This window comes from Argentina silus, assembly GCF_951799395.1.
Source record: "Argentina silus genome assembly, chromosome: Y".
NCBI lineage: Eukaryota > Metazoa > Chordata > Actinopteri > Argentiniformes > Argentinidae > Argentina > Argentina silus.
The window spans coordinates 14,386,939-14,399,205 of record NC_139654.1 but is presented as its reverse complement, the minus strand read 5'-3'; the positions used below and the strand labels follow the sequence as shown (position 1 = coordinate 14,399,205).

Here is a 12,267-nt window from a genome sequence, read left to right as displayed (position 1 = left end):
TAATGTTGTTTTATTGTGTTTGAAAAATGTATTCTACAATGTATTCTACAATGTATTCTACGAAGTATCCTAATGCTGTTTTATTGTATTTGAAAAATGTATATCTCATTAAATTCTTATTCATACGTCACCCCACCTCATCGTTTTTTACATATTCTGGGTTGGATATAATCAGGGTTCATCGTTAACCATGCTGTTAGTCTGTTTTAGCACAGTTGTAAGAATGGATGTGACTGTCGATCTGGCATTCCAAATGCCATGTAGCATGCTAATAGTGGGGCCTAGTGGCTCAGGTAAAACTTTTTTTGTAAAACAATTACTTGAAAACATGGAGAGTACATTTTCAAAAGTGCCGGCTCGTATAATCTGGGCATACTCTTCATACCAGCCAATGTATGACGAGCTCAGTCAAAATGTCAATATCGAATTTATAGAAGGTATTCCCGCAAACTTTAATGATGAAAATCTATTCCCACGGAACCAACACAACCTTTTAGTGGTAGATGACTCCATGGATGTGGGTGGCAATCATGAAGAATTAATGAAAGCGTTCACAGAATATCGACATCATAAAAAATTGAGCGTATTTTATCTACTTCAGAATTTGTTTAATCAAGGGAAACATTCGCGCACGATTAGTTTAAATTAAACACTAATTACATGGTGCTGTTTAAATCACCACGTGATAAAATGCAGATCCGGGTTTTAGCTCAACAAATGTATCCCGGCCTGAAAAAATTATTTTTAGAAAGTTATGAAGATGCCGTATACATATTTAATCGTTGACCTGCGTCCTAATTGTCCAGAACCCCTAAGACTGAGGAGTGGAATACTCCCTGGAGAGTGGCCGGTGGTCTATCAATCTAAAAAGTGACAAGAGACTTTTTAAATAAATAAACAATGTCTCAACGGATGAAAAGAAACCTTCCCATTTTAAAAGCTTTGCTCGCTCTAAAACCCTCGGAGAGAAGAAGTTTTCTATGTAGAGGGTCGGAAGATCTCATACTAGCCCTGTGTGAGATTGCATTAAACATATTGAAGGGAAACATACCTCTCACCCCTGGACAGTTCACTAAATTAAAAAAACAGAAAAAATTTATCAAGCTTTTTGCCCAGCGTAAAACCGGATTTAAACACAAGCGGAAAGTGCTGACGCAATCGGGGGGCTTCCTACTGCCATTATTAGCGACCGCAATTCCGTTTATAACTAGTCTGTTCTCTCGTCAGAGATAGCCATAGACACTCTGGGTATGGCTGCGTTTAATAAAATGTACATGATTTCTCCACAACAGCTGGATAATTTAACCCAAAAGAGTTCACAGAGCATTGGTGAGCGAGCCCAACATGTCTTGCAAAACAATATGGAACGAGTTCTGAAACAGACAAGTGTTGACTTGCATACTAAAGCCAAGCAGTTCAATGATTTACTCGATAAATATCTAACCTTGCACCGCAAGGGGGTGACTCAAGATCGCGAAATCGTTTTTTAAACTACCTGACAAACCCTCTGAGAAATCAGGTGAAGCGGATGAAGGCTACATAAGGGTGGGGGAGGAGGAAGAAGCTTCAGACAACCTGGAGGATGAGATTTTGGAGAATATAGGTTCTCGCAATCGAAAAAATGCCGCCTACATTCTGCAGAAGCTTCGTCAATCAAACCTTCTAAGATGGAATCGTTCAGGCGAGATAATTGTCCAGGATACCCCTATTAAAGGATCTCATATTTTCGATTTGATGAAGACGCTGTCAAACCGCCGGTTCCATTCCGGAACTCTACCGCGAGGATGGGATGTATTTTTAAATACAATTTATGAATTAAATATTCCAATCACAACGGTTACGAACACACACGCTCGCCAGCAATTACGACTTAAACCCTCCAAAACCACGAGTGAATCAATTCCTCAGATACGTCACAGCAAGAGAAACCGTGGAGAAAAAAAAAAAAAATCTCCATTGTCAACATCATTATTATTAGACATGTCTTACGCCAGGACCCCTTCTAAAACCCCTATGGACATATTACAGATGGCTACATCTGCAGACTCTGAATGGTCAACGCCCACCGAATGGCAACTCTCTACACCCATCCATCCTAGATGGTTAGATTTCAATCGAAAAAAATGAATTCAAGCAGACTGTATGATGTTTTAATCAATAAAATGATTTATTGAAATTAATATATGACCGAAAGAGTATTCATTCATGACAATTATAACACTCTTTAAACAGTTTTAAAGAGCAGGCATTCTGATTATACATTTTAACAGTCTTCACCCGTGAAATACATTTAGCATATTTCTTGACAAACTTGCTGACCATAACATCATTCTTTTTTAAATGATCAGAATACAATCGCATTGTTTCTTGAAAGGAGAGTCCTTTAAATCGTTGACATAGGTAGAATACTACATGGGCTCCACAAGTCGTTGAATAATCATCTTGAACCTTCTGTTTGTTATAGAGTATTTCTTGAGCATTCCTTGATAGAAAACGCATAAACGCTTCAGGGTAGAATCTGTGATCTGGAGGATTTGCATATGAATCAAAAAATGTTGCCTTGTCAGGTTCAGCTTCAATAATCATACCCACCCAATGTTCGCCTTCTCGGTTCTGATCGTGCGTGTTAACGACTAGATAGCTGGGGCGTCTAGCTATCTTGGAGGGTAGTAAATCACTAGGCCAAACACCTGCAAAAGCATCACCTAAAATTGGCTTTAATATAGACTCCAGCTGATGGTTATCCATCCTTTTATCAGGTTTAAAGGTTTCCACTTTTTTTTAATAGTCGATTAGGACTTGACGCTTTGAGTTTATCTCGATAACACTGTCGTAGCAGGCATACACTGTCAGGGTCATTGTCTGAGGGAGGGCTATTCTGAATCTTAAATCCAGACGACATGTGCCATGCACCGAGGGTGAGAGAGCCTCACTGTCTAATTCATCATCCCTTGACAAATTGAACAGGAACAGCGAGTAACCGTTTTCAAAGTTGTCACGGTTAATGCAGAGCGGAGAGTCTCTGATATGTCGGTTTGTACCCACATATAAGTTGTAAAATTCTCGAACACTCTGATGTGTGTCAAAGTGGGGTTGGTAGGGTTTTGCGGGGATAAAGCGTGAATTTACACTGAGACTGAGATATTCAAGATCCGAGTGATGGAATCTGAATGGGTTCTTATCTCTTGCGCCTACGAAAGCTCGATGATCAACTAATCCCGCTACTATATATTTAGGGAGCCTCCCTAAATATAAATTGTCTTGCGCGCACACCCGGGAGCCTCTAGGGATTGTATAATTCTTAACGACTACCCGGCTTATAGGGTATAACGCATTGGATTTCATCAGAGCAGCCGAATGTCCTAACATGACATCGGGTGAAACCTGTACTTTTTTCGCAAAAATACTTGCAAATAGGATTTTTAATGCATACTCCTGGTCAGCAGCTGACACCAGTGTAAAAGCACTTTTGGCTTTCACCAGTTTCAAACGAACATCGACATTGTTTAACAAGAGTCTTTCGGAGAAAAATATGTCACTGTGTAGAGGCCCCATTAGTTCGAATGCGCGTGAACCTCGACAGAAGCTCGCGCGCTTAACAAGCCCTGTGTTAGGACCATCAGCTGCAATAGATACAGAGTCCAAATCTACACCTTCATCTTTGTACCACAGCCCGGCTGAAAACTGGCTCTCCAAGGTTTCTTTTGAAAAGTTGAGCAGAGTTTCAATAATAGATCTGTAAGGATGTGTAGCGGACGATGAGCTAATGAGAACATCATTTAGACTAACATCTACCTGGGAGAATATAGTATTTAAGGGGTATTGTATTATTCCACAATTATCACCGCCAGCAAGATCTGTTCCATCAGCCTTGGTAATCTTGAGTCGTAGATATAGCAATGTTGAGTTTAGATCTAGATATGCACTTCCACTTCCTGATATCTGAAAATCCAGAACCTCTTGATCCACAATAGAGTTTAGAGGATGGATTTCCACGTAACCGCTTTGTTCTATAGACAATTGGGTCATGGGCGGTGCAAAAAGGTCAAGTTCCGATTTGGTGCACTCAGCTGAGAGATGATGTACAAGAGACATTCTTCTTATTCTTATTCTTATTATTTTTAGAATATATTTCCGTCACTTAGTTTTTTAGACTTTCTGGGTTTTTTTGATATGCGTTTCTTAGAGGTGCGATGCTCTAACAATGCCACAGATCTTTTTCTTCTTCTTCCTCTGGCAAGGCGTCCTATTCCAGATCCTTCCTGAGACCTGCTGGCGCGATTGGCGATATGACGGGTTACGGCCCCCACAACGTCAGATGCTATCCCCTTCGCTGCTGTTTTCAAATGCGGTTTAACTATATATGCCCCTCGCTTAAGAAACGGTAGGACAAATCTGAACGCCCTACTTAAGATAGACCCTAACCCTCGACCATATTGCACAGGAGTACCTACAAACCCACTTAGACTGCCGCGACCTGTTTGGTTTACGTAATAATTCACAAATCTTTGTGAATCCATTTATTTTTTTATTTTTGCTGCTGTTTTTGCTTTGTTCTATAGATTCAGATGAGAGACTTGGGTTTAAAGTGCAGCTTGCAAATTGTCTTCCCGTATGTGAATCGAATCGGCTTGTTTAAATCCGTTTTTAGCTCAATCTGTATATCCTGTATGCGCTGTTTATTAACAGTAACGTAGTGTAGCCTGCTGTAGGAGAGAGTGATTACATCCCCGTAAGATCCTTCTTTTTTAACGATTCTTAGAAGAGGAACCGCATAGTCACCAATATGCTGTGCTTCCACGATATTCGTATAGACGAAAAAATTATACTGCCCCGCATTAATATCGCTGGGATATTTACTCAACGGTTTTCAACCCGACCGTGTCCATGCGTCAGGCTCAAACCCTAGCATGTAGGCTAGTGGAGCCTTGAACCTGAGAGAATATTTGTCAGGTCCTAATATAGAAATTCTTTTATGTATAGAACAGTAATGTAAATGTAGATCTGTTTTTTGTTTCTTAAATACGGTATTTATCTCCTTCACTAGCGCCTCGATATTGTCATAATGACCTGTAGGGATTTTCAGGTGGTTTGGAGGGTCCCGCGGTCTCGAATGGTCTTTCAGGTCATAGGTATCTTCTAAACTTAAAATATTATTCCATGTATGACAGTACATTATCTCTGCTAACGCCACCTCATAAGATCCATGTAACTCTATAGGCTGAGACAGCGTTATCGTATAATTTGAACTGTTATTGCTAGGGTAAACGCTGTGACATGCATTTGAAGGGAGAGTCACATAGAAAGATTCTCGCTCCTCCATCCTTGCTTCTTCTAGTTTGGCTTCTTGTTTTTCTTCTTCCCGAGCTCTATGACCTCTTTAGCCGGCAGCCATGAGTCAAACTGACTAGGCCAACCTTGCCAGTGGACTAAAACCATCTTCCGTCCATTTTGAATTTTCTTGTCTAAAATCCTTTCTACCCGAAAGACTGTGTCAGAAGTGATTCTCACCTTCTGCAGTTCTGCCTCATAGAACGTGCCAGTAAGAATTTCACCTTTTATATCCCTTAATTTATAAACGGGCGGGAGTCTAGGGATACATTCGTTAACTATAAAGTATTCATCAGTGAATGATTGTTCGTACATTTTATCGAATATCCCCCTGTATTTGGAAATCCGCACAATGTCACCCTCTTTGAATTTAAACACAGGGGTCATACTGTTCAGAGGTAAAGTCCCGTATAAATTCTCAAAGACTTGCATGCTATTGGAGGATGTTACCTCAACAGGTTTCATTTTGATACTGCTATGATAACTATTATTATAGCTATCAAGCAAATCCCGAATCACATCAATATATCTGCGGGTGTTCTTAGCTGTGAAAAACCTCCACATCTTTGTCTTCAGCGTACGGTTAAAACGTTCCACGACTGACGCCTTCAAATCACTACCCGTTGCAAAGTGTTGAATATTATGTTTCTTCATTAGTTTTTCAAAGATACGGTTAAAAAATTCTTTTCCAGCATCCGTTTGGATTTTAACTGGTATACCGCTCTCCTCTAAGACTGCTGCAAAGGCCTCCGCAACTACGACGGCCGTCTTGTTTTTTAAAGAGCGTGCATAAGCTTTTTTTGAAAATACATCTATTACTGTAAGCAGAAATTTAAAATGATCATTGTCTTCAGACAGTGCACCCATATCGCAAAGATCCGCTTGAAATTGATACATAGGACGTGGCGCAAAAACACGATTTCTAGCATAGGTTTTTCTAGCCGTTTTGTGTAAGGTATACGCCTCCTGACCAGACAGCCACTCTCGTACTTGTTCACTGCTAACTTTTTCAGCCGTCTGCTCTTCGACGGCTTTTTGAAGTTTTTCTACCCCTCCAAATGATCCCGGGTGTGCAGGGTCATAATATATTCTCTTCATTACACGCTCGGCCTTTTTTGAGGTCATGACGACTAGCAATCATGCGAGATCTGAGTACAATGGCAATTTTGCATAATTATTTATTGATTACAAGTCATTACATCTGAATGATTACATGTCATTACATTTGAATGATTAATACAAGTTTTTAATACATCCCCACAGAAGTGTGTAAGACATTTAGGGCCCTATCAACATCAAATGCTAGACCATTCTTAAAGCGATATGTTGCTACATCAATTATATAGGTATACAACACCATGAAATGACTAAATTTGAAGCTATGCATAGACACTTCTCTAATAATTCCATCTAATGTTTTTTCAAATTTCTCCGCATCCGAGGCATTTGAACCAATATACACCAATTCCTTCCAACGGTTAAAAGACACACAATCTCTCACAATTTCCAATGACCTCTCAAAACGGACAACTTGTTCAATGTCAACATCGCTACATGTTTGAAATAAAGATTCATCATTAACACGATTAGCAATAGCCCGTTTTACAAGAGAGCTGACCCCAGGATGACCTGAAGCGGAATTTAAAAAGTTAAAGAATAGTCTGAAAGCATTCCCCATTTTTGATCAGTTTAGACTAGTTCAAAAGAGAGTGTGAACTATTTCAACACGCTTCCAGTAGGATACGAGTTCATCTATCATATGATCCCGGTCCTTGTTAACCCCCACATACGCATCAATGATTTCTTTAAGTTCCCCCTGGATGTTTTCTTCATACTTCAGACCGTATAGAAAGACCTCGGCTGCTCCTTGAACACGGCCTGTTGCTATCTCCCCTAATCCAACCGTCTCCAGAGCAAACATAAGAGTCGGGAGAAATTTCCATGTCCACAGGGAGGTCATCAACGCCTCAAAGTTGCTGTAAAAGTAATCACTCTCTAGAGGGTACAGACAAGCATGCCGACGTTGGCTTGGATGACCGGTTTTACACCCATAACATTCGTTTTTTAAATGATCATCTATCACCAATGTTAACACCATGGCAACGCCGGCCTTCACCGTGTCCAGAAAAACATCACCACCCTGACGCTGAGATTGAAGCCGGTTCTCTAGAATTTCTTTAACCTCTACAACCATCGGATCATCCAAGGGAGGGTTCTGAGGGGTCCCCTGAGCAGTGATGCTAGCTTCCGCACCGGGTTCGTTCTGAACCCCAGCGGACCCTGCTACTTGCATGCTAGGCGAAGTCGGAGGTGTTGGATAGCCGTTGAGGACAGAATGATCTTCAGCCACGGGGGCTGCAAAATCTGAAGCCTGGCCCCCGGGGGTGTACAGACCGGGTGCTTTGTCGAATGTTGGCTTGCCGGTATACGGCCTATATCTTCTGACGGGGAATTCAAGAGGCTCGAACAGAGTATTTGACGCGTCGCTGTCGGGCGAGACGGGTGAGTAGGTGACAGGGCTAATAGGCTCCTCGGAATCGCTCTGATGCTCTAGGGCTTTCCACCTTGTGAGGTCGTCCGTCTGGGCATTCCGGTAGTCTTCAAGAACCGGTTTATACAAATCATCGTAGCCGCCAGATTCCTGAGAAAGGCTCGGAAGATAGCTGAGAAGCTTAGACTCTTCATCTTGAGATTCTAGGGCAGGGGTGGCCAACACGCGGCTCGCGAGCCGCATGCGGCTCTTTACTCATTAATGTGCGGCTCTTCTTTTTAAAAATGATTTTCTATTTAAAAACATAAATAATAATAAAATTAAAATAAAAAATGGAATACACATTACATCTTACATTAACTTGTATTTGTCATATTTTTACTTATATAATTGTTTGGCTAGTAATCATCGTTCAAAATGGCAGGAAAAAGTGAAACCAAACGAAAATATGAAGAAGAACACCGAACGTTTTTAGAGGATTGGGAGAGTTTGTATTTTTTTGTTGAACGCAATGGAAAACCCTTCTGTCTAATATGCCAGACATCATTAGCCAATTTCGAGGCGTCAAATCTAAAAAGCCATTTCACCTCACTGCATGCTGCCATAGACCAGGAATTCCCAAAAGGTACAGCACTCCGCACGCAAAAGCTGAACACGTTGAAAGGTCAGTCCGAAAAACAAACGCAGTTGTTTCGCAAATTCGCCAAACACGCTGATATCGTTACAATGGCCAGCTATCAGGTCGCGTGGAACATTGCCCGTGCGAAAAAGCCATATAACGAAGGAGAGTTTGTAAAGAAATGCATCGGCGAAGTTGTTGCAATCTTATCCCCAGAAAATGAAAATATGAAAAAAATGGTTTCAGACATACAACTCTCTCGCCACACAGTTTTTTTTACATTTATTGGGGGGGGGGAAACATTATAATTATGAAAAAGTTATTTAATTGCAAGGTGTGTGTGTGTGTGTGCGTGCGCACTATGTGGCTCTTTGCAGTAGCCATGGCAATTTTTTTGGCTCATAGTCTCAGACTGGTTGGCCACCCCTGCTGTACGTGAATCACCGAATCATTTAACCAACAAACCGGGGCGATTGCAGTTAATTCATAGGCACGTTTAGTTCAACAGCAACTGCAAGGTATGTATTACAATTTCACATTGGCTACTCTGCTACTGCTACATCAATAGTAGGCTACACTAGTGTTATTATGTAGAACATGTTGTCAGCAGTAATGCCTGTATAGTGAATGGAGTAATACGTTGTTGCTCTGGTAACATTGACACATTGGCGTGTGTTGTATGAAAGTTTGCCTGTACGCCTGTTTCATTCATATTAAGATTTGTTTTTATAATAGAATCTCAATGAAACTGTTATGGGCTAAGATATGAGAACAACACATTACTTTTTCTAACAGGTAACAGGCTACAGGCCAGTAGACAATATTTCCCTTTGGCGAATAAAGACAATAATATGTCGGTCCTTGAATAAAACTGAGAACAAACTATCCCCATATGTGAGCTAGTATTATTTGTATATTTTATTTTAGGTGTGAAACCAGTGAAAGTGGTTTTTTGTTTGGGCTGTTATGTTTGTTCTTAGTATCTGTGAGCTAGTACTATTTTTAATTTGTGTGTTGTGTGTATAATGTGTGTATAATGTATAATAATAGTATTAAACACACAACACACAAATTAAAAATAGTTTAATAGTTTAATACTTTCAGTTTTTATTTAACTGTTTGAAAGTTTGTTGAACATGTTTTTGAAGAGCTTTTATGCAATGATTAATTACCAGTATGGTGTTTCGCAGAATGTCACAACGAGTTAATGACACTATGAAGCTGTGTTGCAAGTTATCAGCAAAACAGCAGATAAAAACCACCGTGAAAGGCTCGCGTAAAGGTGCGGTGGCAGCAGGAGCACTCGCCTTTGCAGGAGGGTTGGTTGGAGGCCCTCTCGGGATTGCTGTTGGTGAGTAGAAAATGAGGATAATGGGTTAACAAGAATCTGGGTCTTCTACTTCAGTTCTAGGGGCATTTTAAACCTAATCCCATATCGAAAGAAATATGAAAGGGGTGTTAAAATGGTTAACCGTGATATGCCTCACCGTCTGTAATCGTCATGCAAGACATAATTTGTCTAAAAAGTTCTCCAGTAAAACTGAGGCATGATTTATTGATGATGTACACTGTCTGACCTCCTCCTTTTCCTCTCTGTCAGGTGCTGCTGTAGGCGGCCTGCTGGGATGCTGGATGACCAGCGGACAGTTCAGGCCTCTGCCTCAGATCATCATGGAGCTGTCCCCACAGCAGCAGCAGAAGCTCTATGATGACATTATGGCCATCATGGGTGAGGTCCAATGGACAGACATGGCCCAGCTGAGCGCCCTGGTCATGGGCAACTCCACCCTACAGCAACAGGTGATAGCTGCCCTCCTCCGCCATGTGAGGATGCGGGTTTAAAAGATAAAAGGATGCTGGTTTGTCACTTTGCACAAATTCAGAGGAGGATGTGAAGCTATGCATTTCTAGGTACAGTACGGCTATTACGGAAGCCTCTGTGGTCTTGAAGTGATACTTAAATAGGGGAAGTAGACACTGTCTTAAAAGAAGATAATTTCATACCTCCAAAATAATTTACTGTGACTTGTTGAAACTTGACAATGGATTGCTTGAATTGAAAAAGGTACAGATCTGTGTATCCAGATATACACAACCCAATAAGCTGTTCAATTCTTTCAGTTGTGTTCTCGTTGACTTGAGTGAAAGCTGACACTGTTTTAAAGTTTTTAACCAGCAACAATGTAATCTTTGATGGGTACCTTATCATATTTAGACCACTGTCCTTTTATGCGTGCCAATCATGTATTTCATTTATTCAATATTGTTGAGCAGAAACAATGGCCTATCAAAACTGATACCTGTTGGTATCGCACCAACATTGATGCGAATGTAATCAGTGGAGCAATCCAAGTCCTAACAGTTTGCCATATTCTGAGATTTTTCAACAATAAAATGCTTAAGTCATGTTTGTGTTTATTACTGTATCTGTTTTAGCGTGAACGCTTTTCCTTGATAAACACATTTCAGGGTTAGGGACATTCAGAGCATTGCAGATGGAAATGTAGAGGCTGCTATAAGTTCCAGAGACAACTCTTTATAATGTGAGAGTGAGGTTGGACCGCTAATGCATGACATTTCTATTTGCAATGTTATGAATGGTTGTTCATTATTACCATGTTAATAGACATTTTGTTAGCATTATTACAAAGTATCCTATTATTCAACTGAACATCTCTTCACAAATGTATTGTGTCAACACTAATATATATATATATATATAAAATTATGGAGGTATAATAGACCATCCAGGGTACTTTGGACTCACCTTGGTAACAGAGCTCTGTAACCAATGTTTAATCGTAGTCTTCTCACCTTAATAAATCGAAAGACAACATGTTTGAGGCAGTTTAAAATTGTAACCCTTTATTAGTTAAGAGCAACCGTTTCTTTTCACCTCAAAGTTCTCAGACAGACAGATCCATTTATAAATACAGTACATAGTAATAAGAGAGGATAAAGTTCTGACATCTATCCCACGATGACAGTGTCTTCATCGGGGAACTCGTAAAAGGGCACTTCCAGGTTGAGGGGTGCAGGTCCCTTCCTAATCCTGCCCGAAGCATCGTAGTGGGAGCCATGGCAGGGGCAGTAGTAGCCTCCATAGTCCCCAGCGTTAGCAATGGGCACGCACCCCAGGTGGGTGCAGACACCAATGACTATGACCCACTTTGGGTTGGCAACACGGTCCTTGTCGTGCTGGGGGTCACGCAGCTCAGCCAGATTCACGGCTTCCTCTGTGGCGATCTCCTTCTCAGTGCGGTGTCGGACGAAGAGAGGCTTGCCTCTCCACTTGAAGGTCATGTTCTTGCCCTCTGGGATGTCTCCCAGCTTGACCTCGATCTTGGACAGGGCCAGGACATCGGCTGAAGCACTCATGGATGAGATGAACTGGGTGACCACTGTCTTGGCTGTGTAGACGCCCACCACAGCGGATGCCCCGGTGACCAGGTAGGAGAAGGATCGCCTGGCTTCACTGCTGTCCTGGGAGGACTTCTTGGGGTCGAGAACCTCGGGCCGACGGTAGTCAGAGAAGTCAGGGATCTTGATGTCAGTGTGCGCAAGGCGGATTCCACCAGGGGCTGCAAATGAGACAATAATGTCAGATGGCATTGTTGGTATAGATAAGTATTACAACCTCTCTCCATACATAGCATTTATTCAAGGTTAGATGAGTGTTAATCTAAGGTGGTTAGATTAACACTAAGGTTAAATACTAAAAATACTAACCCTAACCCTATATTATAATGGGAGTCAAGATCAGGCAGTTGGCTATGCACTTGAATGTTTCTCTTAGCAAGATAACATCCGAGAATGAGTGCAGCTG

The 12,267-nt window shown here is 41.2% G+C and overlaps 2 protein-coding genes across 2 annotated transcripts; one reads left to right on the top strand and one right to left on the bottom strand.

Annotated features, from left to right (window-relative positions):
• Positions 1 to 9,632: 9,632 nt before the first annotated feature.
• LOC310824002 (protein C19orf12 homolog) lies at positions 9,633 to 10,283 on the top strand (the record flags this gene model as incomplete). The annotated part of the gene is made up of 2 exons (XM_083696911.1): positions 9,633 to 9,792; positions 10,042 to 10,283. The coding sequence occupies 2 exons, from the start codon at positions 9,633 to 9,635 to the stop codon at positions 10,281 to 10,283; spliced, it is 402 nt and encodes a 133-aa protein (XP_083553037.1).
• Positions 10,284 to 11,297: 1,014 nt separating this feature from the next.
• Positions 11,298 to 12,053, bottom strand: LOC310824298 (cytochrome b-c1 complex subunit Rieske, mitochondrial-like; the record flags this gene model as incomplete). The annotated part of the gene is made up of 1 exon (XM_083697180.1): positions 11,298 to 12,053. One exon carries the CDS (start codon positions 12,051 to 12,053, stop codon positions 11,412 to 11,414), a length of 642 nt encoding a protein of 213 aa, XP_083553306.1. The 3' UTR covers positions 11,298 to 11,411.
• Between the last annotated feature and the right edge of the window lie 214 nt (positions 12,054 to 12,267).